The sequence below is a fragment of the Lithobates pipiens genome, unplaced genomic scaffold, assembly GCF_037356315.1.
Source record: "Lithobates pipiens isolate NorthernLeopardFrog02 unplaced genomic scaffold, aLitPip1_a1.2 Scaffold_23, whole genome shotgun sequence".
Lineage (NCBI taxonomy): Eukaryota > Metazoa > Chordata > Amphibia > Anura > Ranidae > Lithobates > Lithobates pipiens.
Window position 1 is genome coordinate 247,873,242 of NW_027507785.1, and position 20,879 is coordinate 247,894,120.

At 43.3% G+C, this 20,879-nt stretch overlaps 1 protein-coding gene across 1 annotated transcript in view; it reads right to left on the reverse strand.

The window, feature by feature from the left end:
- Positions 1 to 20,879, reverse strand: part of DNM3 (dynamin 3) — a 514,556-nt gene that overhangs the window by 202,498 nt on the left and 291,179 nt on the right. Inside the window, exon 18 of the mRNA XM_077453003.1 lies at positions 15,591 to 15,699. Coding sequence (XP_077309129.1) covers positions 15,591 to 15,699 — 109 coding nt within the window. The remainder of the gene's footprint in view (positions 1 to 15,590; positions 15,700 to 20,879) is intronic.

Genomic DNA, 20,879 nt, shown 5'->3' on the forward strand with positions numbered 1-20,879 from the left:
CTCTCCCAAAGTTAATTTTAAAGTAAAGCTGTACTTTTGCACCATTAGTGGTTGCCCTAGCTCCCTCCTATCTATTATACCAAAACACAGACCTTAGAGACAACACCTCTGCTCCCCAGAATCCCTGGCTCCCTGCGATGCTGGCCAGTGTCAATCTCTACAGACACTGTAGTCATGCCTGTGCACTACAGCACCTGAGAAGAAGAAAATGGATCTCTGGCCTGTGCTCGGGTATAATAAAAAGGAGAAGGTGCGGAATCTGTACAAGGTTTTTTGTAAAAAAAAAAAGCCTACCTGTACTTAAATTTTTATGTCCAGCCAAAATGCTTTTGAATTTTTGTTGGGTTTCTACTAATAACGGGCGCTCTATTGGAAGAGATTCACCCTCATTTCAAAGTTTACTGACAAAGTATAACCAGACAGGAAGTCTCTCAAACAGCAACACATAAAGAAATAACATTTTTTATTATTTTTTTGGTAAAATAGAGGAAGCTAGAACCCTGGTCAGATTTTCCCTCAATTGCTGTCTTGTGAACCTATTAACAGTAGAATAGGAAGTTAGTGTAAATAGCAAAAAATTTATCAAGCAAGTGCCCCTGGTGTAAGTCACCATATTTCAAGTATCGCTTGACAAACATTTATTACCAGTACTACCTGATTGTGCAAAAATGTTTTCCGATACGCAACTTCTGCTTTTAAATAACTAAAATACTTCATCCTGTATGTTTTACATATGATTTAATATGCATTATAACTGTGGTGATTTAATTAAATTACTTAATTTAAATGTGAGGGTTACCAGGTCATAGGGTTTATAGGCCATTGGTCAAGAACCTGTACATTATAGGAAGCCCAAGACCCACTCAAGGTGTACCAGCATTTGAGAAAAACATAGTTATCAAGATATGTCAATAAAGGTAGCAAAAAATAGTGGTAGATAAAAAAGTTAAATTAAAAGAATAAAGTACATACAGTCATGTGCAGAGTTTTGCTTTGGCGCGGAAATCAGTGCTGAGGACAAGCGTGGAGTGAGAGGGAGCAGCATGCAGAGGAGTGTTCAGTGGACCGGGCCCCAGAGTGGCAGACCGGACTCCCCCCGACCAAACCCCCCCCCCCCGACCCGACTGGACCCCCCCACGATTTGGGTGAACGTCAGTGGGTGACCCGGGGACCCACAGTGGCGGCGGAGCGGGACATTGTGGTACAGGAGTGGGTGTACTGAGGACAGTATCACCCCACAGACACAGACTGAGGAGGCGGAGGACTTCAAGCAGGACTGTGAGGTGGAAGGCTGACAGGGAGAGGTGGTGGATAAGTGAAGTGCAGACCAGAGGAGGGATAGTGTGAGAGACTGATCAGTGAGGGGAGGCACTGAAGGCGAGTGCCTGACTGCTAGTGTCAGATTAAAAGGGGAGGTTGTGCAGAGTGACACAGAGACACAAACACCAAAACCTGACTGACAGTGTATGTGAGTACCTTAGTATTGTGCGTACCTGAGTATTGTATGCACCTGAGTATTGTGTGTACCTGAGCATTGTGAGTACCTGAGCACTGTGTGTACCTGAGTATTGGGAGTACCCGAGTATTTGTCATGACTCTGCAGTAATACTTTCATACCCTGTCTGTCTCTTACCTGGTCTGTGTATCAGCCTTAGGGCTTGCACTATCACACCTGCATGGTTTAGTAATCTTCCCTCAGTGTGGCTCCACCCTAACCTCAACAAGAACCACTATTTAACACCATGTTCTCCAAACCTGCCTTGCCGTGCAATATTGTGCGTTTGGTTTCCAGTCTCCTGCTTGCCGTGTGCTCTACGTTTGTCTCTGTTACCAATCTTGGCTTGTTCTTGACTATTTGCTTGTGATCCTGACCTTTGACATGTTCTCTGACTATCCCTGCCTGCTTGTGACTCTGACATTTGGTGTGTTCTCTGTCTATCCTTGTCTGCTAGTTGCCCCGACCTTTGGCTTATCTCCTTGCTATCCTTTGTTGTCCTGGGCTGCTGCTTCCTCTCTATCCTCCTGTAGCCTACCATGAGCGTGAGCTCGGAGACCCTGGGGACCGCAATCTGGAGCCAGTTGCAGCGCAGTCTATCCCCACCACTGGAGGCTCTGATGAACACCTGCTGGCTCTTATGCCGCGTACACACGATCAAACAATCGGGTGGAAAAGTCCGGCAAACTGAAGTCCGCCAGACAATCCCCCCCCCCGTGTGTAGCCTCCGGCATACTTTTTTGACCCGAAAGTACGTCGGAAGAAGAGGCCGCGGCGACGAAGAAGAAAGCCGGGCTCCTCCGCTAGTAAAAGAGCTACAAGAAGATAGCGGAGGAGTCCGGCGTGAAGACCCCGAAGACGGAAGACCCCCGGAGCTGTGCAATAAATTATTTTATCTTGTGTGTTGTGTTTTTTTTTGTACTTTATTTTACAGGTGAATGGGTAGGGGTACATTGTACCCCATACTCATTCACATAGGGTGGGGGGCCGGTATCCGGGGGCCCCCTTATTAAAGGGGGCTCCCGGATTCCGATAAGCCCCCCGCCCGCAGACCCCGACAACCAACGGCGAGGGTTGTCGGGAAGAGGCCCTTGTCCTCATCAACATGTTGAGGGCACGCGGCCTGGTGCGGCTCGGAGGGGGGGTGCTCGCTCGCCCCTCCTTTCCTGGCTGGCCGGGTAGCGTGCTTGGACAAGGGTCTGTTGTGGACTTGGGGGGACCCCTACGCCGATTTTTTTCGACGTTGGGGTTCCCCTTTAAGTCCATACCAGGTAGCAGGGCCAGCGGCGTCTCCCTCGCGGGCCCCGCCTACCTGGAGACGCGCTCAAAATGAGCGGACTTTCCTCCGCGTGCGTGGGCGAGTTCGTTCAGTAGGGCGGATAGTACGGCGGACTTTGTACGCCGTATTAGTCCGCTGAAAAAGTGCCGTGTGTGGGCAAGTAGCCCGTTCGGAAAGTCCGATGGACAGTCTGGCGGGAAGTCCGCCAGACTAAGTCCGTCGGATAGACGGCTACGTGTGTACGCGCCATTAGACTCCGCTCCCTGGGGAATCTTATGCTCTAGCTCCCAGTGGGATCCATGTTGGTCCAGTGGACCTGCCTTCCTGAACCACCCAGAGTTCCATCCGCAGCAGTCAGCCATAGGGTCCACTACTTTAGCGGTGCACTCCTGAGTCCAATGGTGTGCATCTGTCACCTGGACTCAGGTGACCTGGCAGTTTGCTCGGCCATGGACCCGGCTTATGTGCCGCTACCTGCTGATGATCAGCTGCAGGGTATAGTTCGCAGACTCGAGACCCAGGAATCTAACCAGACTCAGGTGATGCGATTCCTTCAGGATTTGGCTTCCCGCTTTGAACAACTTCAAACCTTCTTAGGATCCCCGGTTCGACCTCAACCGCAATCTGCTGCCATATTGGCTCAGGGTCCAGTCGCAGCCGCTAACCCTTTTCACTTACCAGCTCCGACCCATTACTCTGGGGATTCCAAGGCCTGCAGAGGTTTCCTTAGCCAGTGTACTATTCATTTCAAACTCAAGCCTCAAAACTTCCCATCTGAATGGGCAAAGGTGGCCTATATTATTTCTCTCCTGTCCGGCAAGGCTTTAGCCTGGGCTGCCCCTCTGTGGGAGAGGAATGACCCAGTGGTTTCCAGCCTATCTAATTTCTTGAAACTCTTTCGGAATATCTTCGAGGAACCAGATCGTGTCTCTTCAGCAGCCAGCATTGGTAACAGAGACTTTTCCGTCTTCGCCAAGAGTCTGCGTCTGTGGAACAGTATGCTGTTCATTTCCGTATACTGACTACTGAGCTGAGCTGGAACAATGAGGCCTTAGTTGCAACCTTTTTGCATGGCCTTTCTGATAGAGTGAAGGATGAATTGGTGGGAAGAACCATCCCCACTGATCTGGACTATCGATATTCGTTTTCAGGAAAAGACCCTAGAAAAGCAACGCCAGCATCTCTTGCTCCCCTCTCTTCGACCTGTGGAGCATCTCCTGCCAGCTGAGGATCCCATGCAGCTGGGCTGGACCAGGCTAACCCCCGAGGAACGTGCTAGGTGCAGAACTCTGGGCCTGTGTCTCTACTGTGAGGGCAAAGGTCATTTTTGTGACACATGCTCATTTCGTCCTGGAAATGCTCGGGTCTAATACATCTGGAAAGTGGAGTGGACCCAGAAAAGTTACCTTCTCGTCTCCTTCTTTCGGTGCTTCTTCATGTTAGCGCTTCCTCCCACTTGGTCTTGGCTTATCTGGATTCCGGAGCCACTGGAGCAATTTTATGGACTGGAGAACTACATCTTACACGAACCTTACCCTTTCACCCCTCACCACTCCATTGGTGGTCTTGGCGATTGATGGCACTGTTCTTCCAGGGGGCCCTATCTGCTTCCAGACCCTCCCTGTTAAGATGTCAGTAGGGATACTCCACCAGGAGTGAATATCTTTCCTTATCCTTCCTAAGGTCTCAAATCCTATCATATTGGGGCTTCCTTGGTTGCAGCTCCACTCTCCACACGATGACTGAACTTTTGGGCAGATCCTGGCTTGGGGTCCCTGCTATTTCTCATCCAGGGGTTGTACCTATCCCCTGTCCATCCCAGAGACCCAGGCCATGTCTGAGTATGTTGCGGAAAATCTAAAAAAGGATTCATCCAGAAATCCTCATCCCCTGTGGGAGCCAAAAAAAGATGGTACCCTAAGACCCTGCATTGAATATTGAGGCCTAAACGCAGTAACGATCAAACGCAGTAACGATCAAAAAAACGATACCCCCCACCTTTAATGTCTGAACTATTTGACCAGTTGAAAGGTGCTTCCATTTTTACTAAGTTGGATCTCAGGGGTGCATACAATCTAATTCGAATATGGGAGGGTTATGAATGGAAAACTGCATTTAACACTAGAGATGGGCATTATGAATATGAATTATGAAGGGATCTGCTTTAATAATTTGTTGTTATGTACCTGGATGACATTCTCATCTTTTCGGATAATCTGTTTGTTCACAGAGACCATGTCCGGACTGTACTTCAGCGCCTTCGAGAAAAAAATCGGTACGCCAAGCTGGAGAAATGTTCTTTTGAAGTCCTGTTTCTAGGATGCTTTGTCTCTAACTTTGTCTTCATATGGATCCTGGAAAGGTCTCGGCCATTACCAACTGGCCTCTTCCTGCTGGCCTCAAGGTCACACAGTGCTTTCTTGGATTCACTAATTATTACAGGCGGATTCATTAGTATTGGGAGCACCTAAGTATTGAAAGTACCTGAGTATTGGGAGTGCCCAAGTATTGTGTGTACCTGTGTATTGGGAGTACCTGCGCATTGTGGGTACCTGAGTATTGTGGGTGCCTGAGCATTGTGGGTCCCTGAGTGGAAGTATTGGGAGTACCTGAGTATTGTGTATACTTGTGTATTGTGTGTATATGTGTATTGTGAATACCTGGGTAGTGTGAGTGCATGTGGTCTCCGAGTGCAAGTGGGTCTGCAAGTGCACGTGGTCTGCGAGTGCACGTGGTCTGCGAGTGCACGTGGGTCTCCAAGTGCACGTGGTCTTCCAGTGCATGTGAGTCTGCAAATGTACGTGGACTGTGAGTGCACGTGATCTGCTAGTACATGTGGGTCTGCGAGTGCATGTAATCTGTGAGTACAAGTGGGTCTGCGAGTGCATGGGGTCTGCGCATGCACATGGGTCTGCGAGTGCACGTGGAACTGCAAGTGCATGTGGGTCTGCGAGTGCAAGTAGGTCTGCGTGTGCACGCGGGTCTGAGAGTGCACGTGGGTCTGAGAGTGCACATGGGTTTGCGAGTACACATGGTCCGCACATGCACTTGGGTCTGTACCTGTGAATTGTCTTGAGTACCTGTGTAGTGTATTGTTGATTATTAGTGTCAGGAAGCTAGTTGTTAGATAATTTAGACAGGGTTTAATCCCCAATCCTCATTAAATTGGTAGGAACGATGCCTGGTGGGTGTGAAGATGTGACTCGGTGTACATCTTGAGGCATGTATGCATTCCTTGATTATCTGATCGATGGCGAATACTGCTGTGTAAAATGTAAGCACTTTGTTTACCTGGAAGCCCAGGTTCTGAATCTAAGGAAGCAACTGTCAGCACTGAGAAGACCCTCCATACTAAAAGAGAGCTGGGAATGTACCCAGCAGGTGCTGGCAGGGGCCAGCACAGAGGCTGGTGGAGACAAAGAGGTGCAAGCACCAGAAAAGTGTAGATGTGTGACAGTCAGGAAGGATAGAGGGGGAAGTGCCAGGGAGGCCGATCCAGGCCTGGAGCATCCCAATAAGTATGCTCCATTGAGTGACATCAGTCAGTGACCAGCACTGCTGGAACCGAGGGACTCTCCTAGTTGCCAGGGGAAGAACTCCTCCAGTGAGAGTGGGGGGGAAGTGAAGGGACAGGATAGACAGATTCTGGTGGTAGGGGACTCAATTCTTAGAAGGACGGAGAGGGCAATCTGTGACAAAGACCTGAAGCGCCGAACAGTATGCTATCTAATGGGCGCTCGGGTTCGGCACATCACTGATCTGGTGGACAGATTACTGGGAGGGGCTGGGGAAGACCCAGCTGTCATGGTGCACATTGGCACCAATGAAAAAGTCAGAGGCAGATGGAGTGTCCTTAAGAACGATTTTAGGGACTTGGGAGCTAAATTGAGGAAAAGGACCTCCAAGTTAGTATTCTCAGGAATACTACCGGTACCTCGAGCCACACCAGAAAGGCAGAAGGAGATTAGGGAAGTAAAAAAGTGGCCGAGGAGCTGATGTAGTAAGGAGGGGTTTGGGTTCCTGGAGGACTGGGCCAACATCTCAGTCGGTCACCAGTACTATAGAAGGGGCGGACGCACCTAAATGAGGAGGATGCAGATTTGCTGAGAGTGAAGAAGTCCAAAAAGTTAGAGGGGCTTTTAAACTAGGTGATGGGTGGGATGGTTCAGAGGTAGAGATAGTCAGCACGGAACATATTCCAGAGGGTAGTATTGGGGGCATTAGTGGTAGGTTGATTAAAGCACACAAACCCAATGTAAGTATAGTAACAAGTCCTATTTGCAATCTCAGAAGACCCAATAAGAGGACAGTATGCGACCGGTCTAAACTACTTGGCATGTTCCCCAATGCCAGAAGCCTGGCAGACAAGATGGGAGAACTGGAGATACTGTTGTATGAGGAGGATTTTGATTTTGTGGGAATTTCAGAGGCTTGATTCAACAGTTATCATGGTTGGCTGACAACCATTCAAGGGTATTCCCTTTATCACAGAGATAGAGAGGGTAAAAAAGATGGGAGGGGTATGCCTGTATATCAAGAATAATGTACAAGTGAATGTGAGAGATGACATCACTAAGGGAGCTAGGGAGGAGGTGAAATCCTTATGGGTACAGCTCCAAAGGGATGAAGCTAAGGGGAAAATAATAGGAAAATAATACTTGGAGTATGCTATAGGCTCCATAACCTGAGGGAGGAGGTGGAGGTGGACCTGCTATCACAATTTGGATTAGCAGTAAAGATGGGAAGTGTCATCATAATGGGGGATTTTAATTATCCAGACATAGACTAGGCGAAGGGAACCACACATTCGGCTAAGGCTCGCCATTTCCTAAATTTCTTGCAGGACAATTTCATGGGTCAGATAATAGATGCACCAACTATACCAAAAATACAGATCTGATCACCGATGTGGAAATACGGGGCAATTTAGGAAACAGCGATCACAGGGCAATTGGCTTCAGTATAGATCACACAAATAGGAAACATAAGGGGAATACAAAGACACTGAATTTCAAAAGAGCCAACTTCCCTAAACAACGAACCTTGCTAGAAGGCAAAAGTTGGGATAAAATCTTAGGAACAAAGAACATGGAGTAGAGATTGCTTTAAGAGCATATTAAATAAGGGCATTAGCCAGTGCTTCCCATTGGGTAATAAATTTAAAAGAGAAAACAAAAGTCCTGGATGGCTTAACTCCAACGTAAATATGCATATAAAAGCATAGGAGAAGGCCTTCCAAAAAATACAAAGATCATCATCAGCATTCAGACTTTATAAAGAATGCAACAAGAAATGTAAGGGTGCAATTAGGGCAGCTAAGATAGAACACGAAAGACACAGTGGAGGAGAGCAAAAAAATCCAAGAAATTATTTTATGTAAACAGTAAAAAAGGGAGGACAGACCATATTGGCCACATAAAGAATGAGGAAGGACATCTGGCTACAAAGAATGGGGAGATGGCAAAGGTATTTAATTTATTCTTCTCCTCAGTCTTCACGAGGGAATCAGGGGGCTTTAGTAACCAAAACTGCAGTGCTTATCCTCATGACACGTCACAGGAAGTACCCTCATGGCTAACAGAGGACAGAAATAGAATTATGCCCTGTACATGCGGTCGGACATTCTGACGGAAAATGTGCAATCAGATTGTGTTGTCGTAAATTCCGATCGTGTGTGGGCTTCATTGGACTTTTTCCGTCGGAATTTCCGACACACAAAGTTTGAGAGCTGGATCTAAAATTTTCTAACAACAGAATCTGAGCATTTAAATTCTGATCGTGTGTAGTCAAATCTGACGCACAAAGTCAGACGAAAGCTTTTGGCTACTGGCCCGTTTATAGTCCTGACGTACTTGTTTTACGTCACCGCATTTTGAACAATTGGATTTTCCGACAACTTTGTGCAACCTTGTGTATGCAAGACAAGTTTGGGCCAAAATCCGTTGGAAAAAATCAGACGGATTTTGTTGCCGGAATGTCCAATCGTGTGTACAGGGCATTATACTTGGGAAACTTAACATTAATAAATCACCGGGACCGGGTGGCTTGCACACGCTGGTACTTAGGGAACTCAGTCAAGTAATTGACAGACCATTGTTCCTAATTTCTACTGACAAATATATATATATATATATATATATATATATATATATATATATATATATATATAGATAGATATATATATATAGTAACTAATATCTGATAAAGCCTAATGTGTGAAATATTGAAATGTGGTCTGTAACCTGTAATAATTGTAGTTATTTTAATTTTGTTTGAGACTCTTTTTGCATTTTTACTGCCGTTCATCATTTCAATGTTTAGCACTATAGCTACTTTAAAATGATTGATCTTTTGAGAAAGTAGAAAGGTAACATGTGAAGCTAACTAATCACAGGATAATTAGTGCAGTAAAATATCAATTTTGTCTCTTTGAGATTTCTTTATTCTGTGTTGCTCTTTTGGTTAATTCTGTGTCCGCTTCCACAGTATGTCATACCTAAGGAGGTCATCATCACCAGCTAAAAGCAGCTCAGGTCCATGATACAAAAGATGTTTGCTTTGCCCTGTGCATGCATTAACTGTCCTTTCATTTAATGACTTTGTGAACAATTTGGCACACTAATCCATGAGACTTTAAAGTACTGAAGAACTGCTCAAGTGATTATTAGTTGTTCCCCTATGTTAATGTGTTAATTGGTTTTATTAAAAAGTTGGCAGCCCTATATCTTCAAAGAATGTTCTGCAATGATAAATTATTTTGCAGATATAAAGCATTTTTCCAAAGCTATAATAAGGCAAATGTATGCTTTGCTGGTTATATATTTATATATATATATAAAGCATAGGTCCCAGCAATGGCAAGTAATCTAAAAAATCTCACATACCTAAAAAAGGTATGAGCGCTATTTCTACCAGACCCATGGCCCCCAGCAATATTCACAGTGACGGCAATAAAGAGAAAACCAGATGTTTAATTCATAACATATTTTGCAGTAAAGAGGTTAAAAGGTTAATTTTCAAATCTAACTGAGGGGGGTTATAGTTGAAAATGGTATGATGCCTACCATAGTGAGTAGTAAGGTACTACAGAAAGCAAGAATAAGGGGGAAAAGTCTTTGAAGTTTCCTTTGAATTTTTTTCCTCAGCTCTCCTGGAAATAGTCAGGTTAACCTGCCATTCCCTGGTTTCATTACTAAACTCTTAGCTTTGGAAAAGCCTCATGGAAGGTCAGATCTGGGGTCCAGCACACAATAAGTGGTGGTTGGGAAGAAGGAACCCACTTTGATGAACAATTAACACAGCCAGCACAACATTAGATTTTGCATGATTTCATTAAGGCCTGATTCACACCTATGCAGTTTTAGTGCTTTTTGCAGATTTGCACTACAGTCCATTTAACATGGTTTCCTATGGAAGACGTTCTGTAGAGCAAATCTACAAAATGCAAAAAGCACAAAAAATGCATAGGTGTGAATCCAGCCTTAGACCTGAAATATAAAAGATGCTGAATCTGGCCTTACACATAATAATTGTGCTTTCTGAGTTTGTGTGCTGCGTGCCATACTACTACCCCTTTCCAGACCTGGGTTACGCATGTAAAGGAGTCCTGAAATTCAGTCAAATAATATATACAAATTACTAATAAAGAAGCACCAAGATGGGAATAGAGTCACCTGCCTGTATACTAGTTGCTAGTAATTTTTTAAACATTGGCAATAAAACACTTGCTAAAAACCCGTTCTACGGTTCACTTATGCTGATGCAAGTTACTGTATTTTATTGAAAGAAATACCACTCACTGGAATTTTCCTGTAAAACTTCAATGAGCATCTTAACCTTCCAAAACACAATAAATCTAGTTATACATGTTTAGAAACCACTTTATATTCAAAAACTTACCGTATATACTCGAGTATAGGCCGACCCGAATATAAGCCGAGGCCCCCAATTTACCCCCAAAAAAACTGGCAAACTTATTGACTCGTGTATAAGCCGAGGGTGAGACATGCCTGTCCATCCCTGTGTGTGTGTCCGTCCATCCCTGTGTGTCCGTCCATCCCTGTGTGTCCGTCCATCCCTGTGTGTCCGTCCATCCCTGTGTGTGTGTCCGTCCATCCCTGTGTGTCCGTCCATCCCTGTGTGTCCGTCCATCCATCCCTGTGTGTGTGTGTGTCCATCCATCCATCCATCCCTGTGTGTGTGTGTGTCCATCCATCCATCCATCCCTGTGTGTGTGTGTCTCCATCCATCCATCCATCCCTGTGTGTGTGTGTGTCTCCATCCATCCATCCCTGTGTGTGTGTGTCTCCATCCATCCATCCATCCCTGTGTGTGTGTGTATCCATCCATCCCTGTGTGTGTGTGTCCGTGTGTGTGTGTGTGTGTGTGTGTGTGTGTGTGTGTCCAGCCTACCTGTGTCCCGAGCCTGTGTCCCGTGCCTTGCCTCCTTGCCTCCGTCCCGTGCCTTGCCTCCTTGCCTCTGTCCCGTGCCGTGCCTTGCCTCCGTCCCATGTCGTGCCTTGCCTCCGTCCCGTCCCGTGCCTTGCCTCCGTCCCGTGCCTTGCCAGGATCGCCGCTCTTCGTCGGCGCCTCGGCGGACATTCTACCATTCAAACGCCGCGCCTCCGCCTCCGCCTTCGCCTGTGATAGGCGGAACACTGAATTTCCCAGCAGCCTGTGTTCCGCCTATCACGGACATCGTCTCATCCTCGTCCGTAGTACGAGGATGAGACGATGTCCGTGATAGGCGGAACACAGGCTGCTGGGAAATTCAGTGTTCCGCCTATCACAGGCGAAGGCGGAGGCGGAGGCGCGGCGTTTGAATGGTAGAATGTCCGCTGTCTGTCTGCTCGACACGCTGATCGAGCAGGCAGACAGCGATGACTCGAGTATAAGCCGAGGGGGGCACTTTCAGCCTCAAAAAAGAGGCTGAAAATCTCGGCTTATACTCGAGTATATACGGTAAGTAAAATTGAATCATAGGCCAAGAATCAAAAGCTTTTCATACTATTATTGCTGCTTAGAATTGTTTGTAACTTTCAGCTGTTACTGAAAACATGCATGCAAATTGTATGCTTTGACAGAATTCAGAATAATGCCCGTTATAATTTCTGAGAAACTATTATTTAAATTGCCTAACACAATTCCCAGGTAAGTTCCCACCAGTGGATAACCTGTAGGTACTTGCATGTTCTCCCAAATTTTTATGTGAGTTTTCTCTGAATGCATCAGATTCCACCCAGAAGTGTCTGTATGTCTATCTTTAAGACTGGTAAAACCTTTAGATACCCACAGACATATCATGACTATTGTGTCCTTCAGTAGATTTGGGTAAGACCAAGCAGTAGTCATGATCCCAGCTGACATCTATTCTGCAACATCTTGGCCAAAAAATTCCAAGAGCAAAAAGATTTATAAGGTATTTTTTCTCAGATGACTACTGCTACTTTCCCAGGGTAAGATTAGAAGCAGGATTTTTTATACAGTTCATAAACAAGTATGCTTGGGCTACATGGATGCACCTCTTTATACCTTTCAAAGCAACCTATAATGGTTTGGGGTAAATGTTATAAAAAATTTTTTTTAAGTTTGCAGTTTTTAAACCGAGGTTTTAAATATTTTTTGTATAAAATAAATAACGTTTAATACAGGCTTTAAAGGTTTTAAAAAAACAAATAATAATAAAAAAAAAAAACAGGACCATAGCTGTTTCCTTGTAGACCATTTTCCTTTAATTATATGTCTGTTTGGAGTTCTACAGAATATCTGGGGATGGAGATCATAGAATGAATGATTTTTTTGGCATATATATTCAGCTGTGTGGGTAATCAGAGCTTGAGCTAATGAGCTCTGTAAAGAACATGCTTTTTTTTTTCAAAGCAGTTAAAATTAGCCTGCTAAATATGTGTGTATATATATATACACACACACACACACAATATATATATATATATATATATATATATATATGTCCCTAAAATATATCTATATCTATATCTATATATATATCTATCTCTATCTATATATATCTATATATATCTATATATATATATATATATATATGTCCCTAAAATATATCTATCTATATATATCCCTAAAATATATCTATATATATATATATATATATATATATCCCTAAAATATATCTATATATATATCCCTAAAATATATCTATCTATATATATATATATATATATATATATATATATATATCCCTAAAATATCTATATATATATATATATATATATATATATATCTATATCTATATCTATATCTATATCTATATCTATATCTATATCTATATATATATATATATGCCCCTAATGCCATAGAACATCTTGAGTCTTCTGGGTGAATGACAGTGGCTGTTAGTCAACTCAGAAGGAAGACGTCTGGTGGTGAAAATGGATTACTGCAAGCAACAGCTAAGGAGAGTAGGTGAGTATTGCAGCCATAGATGCTTTGTTTTTTTATTTAATTTTATTTTACTTACTTCTTGGGAAGATTTTACAAAAATAAGCCTGGATCTGAGATTTAAATACTGTTTTTTGGAGTTGGTATACATAACCACCAAGGAAATAACTTTTACGCAGCTAGCTATTTTATTTATTTTTTTGATGTTTTTTTCTACAGAATTATTACCATCACAAATTCTGTCTTTTCTAAAATCTGCTATTTAGAAAGTCCGCATAAAAAACACCAGCATTGGCACTGCAGCCAGAATTGAACTGCTGTAAATTCATGCTACCAAATATTTCTTATCACAAACCCTCAACATGAAAATGCAGCAAATTTAACACCCACAGAATCCACCAGCAATCTCCTACAGATTCAAGGAAACATGTGTTCATATATTAAAAAGAAAGCAAAGACCATGGGGGGTAACAGTCAGTACAGAACAAGCGGCTGGAAGTAAGCAAACTAAGATGTGAGCCATCTAACTTATCCATTTATAGCTGCATATATGAATTTCTCTATGTCCCATGTAGAAGGGAAGGAAGCCAAAACAAACATGGGAGCACCTTAGAAAAATCCAGACTGGAAAGGTTGGACACAAAGCTGTAGTTATTGCTGCGAGCCAGGCATGTGTTTGGATATTCTGTAGATACATAAAGCCAGTTCTGAGCTTGCTGGTAAATGGATATCCTGTTCTAAGGCTGAAGAGGATGGTGCTTGGGATTTGTCTCTGGCACTCCGACACAAATATTGTTTGGAGAAAGGAAAGTAATAATACAGTTTTTTATACAACTTGGGAGGCAGAATGTTTTGGGGTCAGGTTTGAGGCAAGCTGTCAAGTAAAAATAAAAGTAAGGGAATGATGGCAATCTAGAGCATTTCACTAATAAACTGGCAGGGTACTGCTTGAATTTATTTTTACACCACCGATGAATGTCACTTGTTGCTAATGAAAAGAATGTTTTACTCTTGCTTAATTGGTTTTGCTTATTAGGATATACATATTTATTGTTTTGTTTAAGGCCATAAAATCAAGGCCACCCTTTACAGCCCAAACACACATTCATGTTGTGGTAATAAAAAAGTTGTGCCTTGGTGCGCAGTGGTGCCATTCATAGCAGAGCACCAAAGGTCACAAAAATACACAGTATGCGTTCTGGTATACTGCACTTTAAAGAAAAACTCAGTCTGCACTATTTCTTTGTGCACTGAGGTGCGTTGCAGCCCATTCATTTTGAATAGGCTGGCTAATGCAATTCGTGACAATATATAAAATATGTGTACATTGAGGATAATAAGAAAGTAATGTGAATGGGCCCTCACACTAAGACCATTTCTAAGATGAGGTAGGCCAAAGTTTGTCGTTATCTATCTCTCCAGTGTGGTGGAGCTTATTTTTTTAAAGATATTTACCATATATGCCGGTGTATAAGACAACTTTTTAACCTTAAAAACATCCCCCAAAAATGGGGGGGTCTTCTTATATGCAGAGTATAAAATGTGAACCTTAAGAAAGAGGTTTAGGACTACTTTACATAGTTAATTTGGGCCAAGCTGCCCCCAAATCTATCAGCCCACTGGTTGTGCGGTAATACTATATGTAGCTTTGGCTACATGCAGTATACCGCGCTGAGACAATCATAGTGAGTGATGTATTTTATTAATGAATACAAAGCCTGCTCAGATTGGCTGAGTCAGAGAGGCGGGCTGATGATGCTACAACCTCTGACTCTGCCAATCTGAGTAAGCTTTGTATTCATTAAAAGAATACATCGCTCGCCGTGATTGGCTCAGCGTATACTGTATGTAGCCGAAGGTACCGTACATACGGTATTACTGCACATCCATTAGACAGATTAGGCTGACAGATTAGTGGGTATAAACAAAACGGCTACTAGACAAGACCCCATCGTGGCTACACCAGCAAGAAAGAAATATGAAATAAGATTCAAGCTGAAAGTCCATACAATGACTCTTTTACAAATGCATCAAAAGATGTCATTGATGAATTTATGATGTCAGATGACGATGAACATGATGAGGATTTTGAAGGATTTTAGGTACTGGTAAGTCATAATCATAATATATATATATATATATATATATATATATATATATATATATATATATATATATATATATATATATCATAATATATATATATATATATATATATATATATATATATATATATATATATATATATATTATATACATATACATTTGTCTATAGTGTATTCTTAATGTATTCTAAATGTAAGAATTGCTAGATTAAAATACTTGTTTAGTGTTTGCATGGTGGTAAGCTTTGTAGGGATGTGAAAGCTGGCTGTCATCTTCAAATCATTTTGTAGTTCTTACCAGCCTATCCGGATAGACTCCAGCTCGGAGCAGAGAGGCTTTCCAGCTATCTACTTCTTCCTGGGAGTCACAGGCCAGCTCCAGGCATCGGTAATCCTTATACACATTCCTAAAAACCACAAAATTGAGAGGAGTAAGAAAGTCAAATAGGGATAAACTGTGAGCATTTTCATCCAGTGTGACGGCTTTTACACATTAGAAATTCAGATAGCGGTATTAACTTTCTTCACAAATTATTGTTCTTAAGGAGATGTTCTCATTATTTAAAAAAATATTTTAAACAAATACAGCATTTTAAAATACAATTATAATACTTATCATTAATGCCCCTGTTGAGTTTAATATTCACAATTTACTGTCTCTTTTGCAAAACTAGAGGTGCCAATAGGATTTACAGCATCTGACACTTACGGGTATGTGTCAGATGCCTGTATGCCCCCCCATCCCCCAGCCATTATGTCGTTAGTATATCTTCAGAGTTTCAGTGACAGTAAGGCCCTGTTCACATTAGGCAGAATTGCCACGATTCTGCCTGCGATTCCCAGTCGTGGCAAAATGTGCACTGTGCGTTTGGGTGCCATTATTCTTAACGGCACCCTAAATGCAGTGATATTCTGTTGTGATTGTTGTGAAACAGAACTGTGTGGCAATCACATCAAAACTCGCATTTAAAAATCACGCTAAGCTTGACGCTCAAAAAGGAGCTTCTTTTGGACGACAAATGCGCATGGGGTGCCCAATGCACGACACGTGGAAACGTGTGTAAATCGCATGTTGAAAATCACAAGAAGGAACACTCTTCCCACAAGGTGATATCGGAACAGGTGTGCGACCACCATAAGGATTGAAGGAAAAAACAGGGAAGGGGAGGCGCCGACCTGAGTCTAGTATTAAAATGGTGACTTTACTAGGATAAGATTAAAAACACTTACAAGGAGGATTGAGGCCCCACTCCGGGGGGGGGGGGGGCGTTGGCCGGGGCCCTGCTGAGGGCCGTGGGCGTTTTGCCCCAATTCGGGTATTGACAGCTGTTGGGGGGTGGATGCCTTGGGCTGGGCCTCTGACGGGGGTCCTCCCCATGATGTGAATCGCACTGGTAGGGCCTGTTTTTTCCCTTCCCCCCTCAAATGTTTTATCCAGTTATAGGGTTACTGTTTTTCCCCTTCTGTCTTGATTTTACCTGATGTTTTGCACAATGTTAGATCTGTTTAACGTGGTCAATTACTCAGGATAGTGATACATTGTCGATTGTATTGTGCACTATATGTTTTGTTATGTTCTACAGAAACTAAAATAAAAATAAAGATTATATAAAAAAAAAAAAACACTTACAAGATGATAGAAGATGCATGCTTGTCAAAGTAAAGTGCAGTCCTGGCATTCTACATGGCTCTGTGGGTCCCACCGCTTTTCTGGATAGCTGGAAAGGATTGAGAAGCTGGCTGCAATGGATCACAGTGTTTCTCCAGGAGCAAAAGGAACCAAGCAGCTCCACACGCATGGACCATGGAACAGGAAGTGATGTCATCAGCGTCTGATTGGACCTAGGCAGGGCTGGAATCTTGTCAGTCAGGGCTGCAGTGATGGCCTTTCACTGTGATCCATTCCAGCCAGCTTCTCAATGTTTTTTTTAAATTTTATCCTATTAAAGTCACCATTTTAATACTATACTCAGGTTGGCGCCTCCCCATCCCTGTTTTTTCCTTACATGTCTTGCAGAGTTCTGGACACACTCTGAAGGATGGCTGCCTTCCTTTTTAACCCTTAATACCCCTTTCTATGGATACATCACCATCCAGTTATTACAGCCACAGACTATACCCCTAAGGATTACTCCATTTGGAGCGCCAGATAAACACTGACTATACTGCTACCATAAGGATTGAAGGCTTACCAGAATTTGTGGCTACACAATTAAGTGTAGCAAACACGCTTTGATAATGCCACTCATGTGGAATATGATGAATGCTCTCCTTTTATCCTTATCTCTGGAACTCCAGGTCGGGAAAAGAAAAAAAACTAATATGGTGTGATACTGTTACCACTCTGATAAATTACACCCAGGTGAGTAACACTCCATGCATAAAATATAAGTGCAACTGCGACAGCCTCCACCAGCTTTCACCCCCAATGCAGTGTGCACTCACCGAGCAAATGATCATAAGAAGCATTAAAGGTGAAAACAGGGTTTTCACCGTTGGTTTCAGTGCAAGGATTTCAGTGCAGGGATTTCCTCTCATAATATCTCACCTCACAGGGTGGAGCTCTATTCATATGTCCCAAAATACCAAAGGGCATGAAGAAAAGATATGCCTCATAGTGTAGTATTTATTAACGGACATACAATGAAAAAGGTAAAACTGCATAAAAACATTATATCAAGCCACATATAACATCGCCGTATGGACCTCCGCTGTGGTGGCATGACGGTCTGGTTCTGAAATCCTAACCTTCACGATTTGCAAAAAAATGCATCCTCAGGACCTCAGAGGCCCCTGAGGATGAAGGGTAGGATTTCAGATGAGTGTATTCTGCAAAAGCACTAATGGTAAGAATTATGATTGACTTTTACAAAAGTATCTCTTTCAAGACTTATGTCGTGTACACACGATCAAATTGTCCGGCGGACTCGGTCCGCCAGACCACAGTACGCCGGACAATTCGATCGTGTGTGGGCTACAGCCGACTTTTTCATCGTAAAGTCCGGCGGACTTAGAAAGTAGTTTTGACTCAAAATTTGTCCGCCGGACTTGGCTTTCAGAGGACAATCCGTTCGTCAGTGTGCTAGTCCGGCGGACTAAGAATGACGCATGCTCTGAAGCAAGTACGAGAAGGAAGCTATTGGCTACTGGCTATTGAACTTCCTTTTTCTAGTCCCGTCGTACGTGCTGTACGTAATCAATTCCGCCAGACAATTCGATCGTGTGTACGCAGCATTAGGGTTTATTCAAATGTCAGATCAGTGCCATCCTCCATGCAGAGCTGCTGGCAGATGAGAGTGAGTCCACCTCGGATCTGCATGTAAGTAGCCCACAGAAGTGGATTAGAATCAAGAGTCAGCACAGACACAATCACATGTCAAAGTTTGACATGTAGGCACATGTAGCACTTTAAGAAATTCACTTTTCTCTGCATTGGACAGAAAATCATTACCACCTCTGCCCACTGAGGAGGGCCCTGGCCCAGGATACAGTAATTTTAACTCAAAATCTAGCAAAGTGATCTTACCGACTAGCAGAGGAGTGTGTATTACAAGTAAGATACAAATACTGTATATGTACAGTATTTCAAAGGTTTATAAAACTATTTTCTGGAGTTTCACTTTAATAAGGCAAAAGGCAAAATGATAGCTCATGGTAACCATTTAGAAAGAATCCTTCTTGTATGCATTCTGATCCCTACTCTAGTGGTTGCACACAGCTTTGTGTACATTTTACATATGACCAGATCAATCATAATATGGTGGGAAAGTGTTTCAGTTAAACTAACAACACAGACAAATATTCTCAGTATGTAAAGCTGGCAGTACATGCTCAGTTGCCATACATCCACTGCTGTTAAAACCTTTTAATTGCAGCATGATATGTACAATTATGTTATTTCCTAAATTTTGCTGCCCCTGCCAGGGGTATCTTGGGGGAATCATAAGCAACACAAGAAGCTGTTCCAATCAAACTTTGTCTAAGCAGCTCTGCATGACAACATGTTTTCATTTCAATAATTCATGAAATCACTCTGCTCATTCCTACTTTAGTCTCTTACATGATTGTAAAGCCTAAACATTGTTTACCTTAATGCATTCCCTGCATTAGGGTAAAAAATGTTTAGATATTAGTATTTGTCCCGTTTCCGCCACCCCGTATACTTACTTGAGCCCTCACTCGATCCAGCGATGTGCTTGTCTGTAGTGGCTCACCCCAATTTCACAGGCTTTGCTGAAGCAACAGGAGCCATTGGCTCTTGATGCTGTCAGCTAAGTCCTGTGACAAGGGAGCAGGGGGCAGGACCGAGTCTTACTTTCTGTATCTATAGTCCGGCAGCAGACTATTTTTTTTAATTTGTTGGTTAGCTTTTTAAGTGCTTTTTTATTTGCTTAAAGTGCTTGTTAAGTCACTCTAACATTTAGGCTCTGTTCACATCTAAGCGTATGGGGGCGACAATCACGGTAAAAACGCACAAATAGAGTTGGGGACGCCTGTCGTCCAAAAGAAGCTCCTGTATTTCTTTTGGTCGACAAGCGTCACATGATTCTGTTTGTGCATTTTTAATGTGATTGTCGCCCAACGAATTACAGGAAAATTGTGCTGCGTTTGGGGTGCTATTGAAATCGATGGGCAAAACACGCAGCGATTCTGTCTGCTATTTGGAATGCAGAGATATGAACGGAGCCTAACGCACCATCAGCACTGTCTCCTATTGCAGTGTCTCCCTTTGTGTTTGATTTATAAAACAAAATGCTGTAAATATCTAATTTCAGACAGGCAATCCGCGATCACATGACCAGCCAGCTCTCTCCTTTCCTCCTCTGACAGATGCAGTGGGAGCGGCTGACACTGGTTGGAAGGGGAGGAGGAGAGAGCCAGCCGGTCATCGAGGATCGCTGCTTTGAAATTGGTATTTACAGCATTTTTTTTAAATAAATAACACATAGAGGGGGACACTGTAATAGGAGACAGCGCTGATGGTGCATAAATATTACAGTTATTCAAGCAGCGGGGGGGCACTGCCACTAGCTGACAGGCAGGGAGGCGAAGGGGGAGGAGGACAGAGTAGCACAGATGAAATAGAGAGCAGGGCTCTGGATGATGGAGACACGTAAACTGACCACAGTGTGAGGGTTCAGCATATATATATATATATATATATATATATATACATATATATATATATATAATTTTTTTTTTTGGGTTAACAAACACTTTAACCACTTCCCTAAACGCCCATAGACATATGACGTCCGCAGATGGGATCTCCCATCCTGGGAGGGTGTAATATGACGTCCTCTGCTTCCTGGTGGTATTGGGGGCGCGTGCACCATGTCACCAAGGGGCTGATGCATGTGTCTGGCGGCCGCGATGTCCGCCGGGCACTCGCGATTGCTCGTTACAGAGCAGGACCGTGGATCTGTGTGTGTGAACACACAGATCCACATCCTCTCAGGGGAGAGAGCCAAGTCACCAAACCCCTCATACCAGAGGACCAGGTGTCATGCTTCAAGACTGGCTGCAATGTACCTTGCACTGGTTCTTGGTTACCCATAGCAACTGCATCCTTCCTCCTTATCCTTCC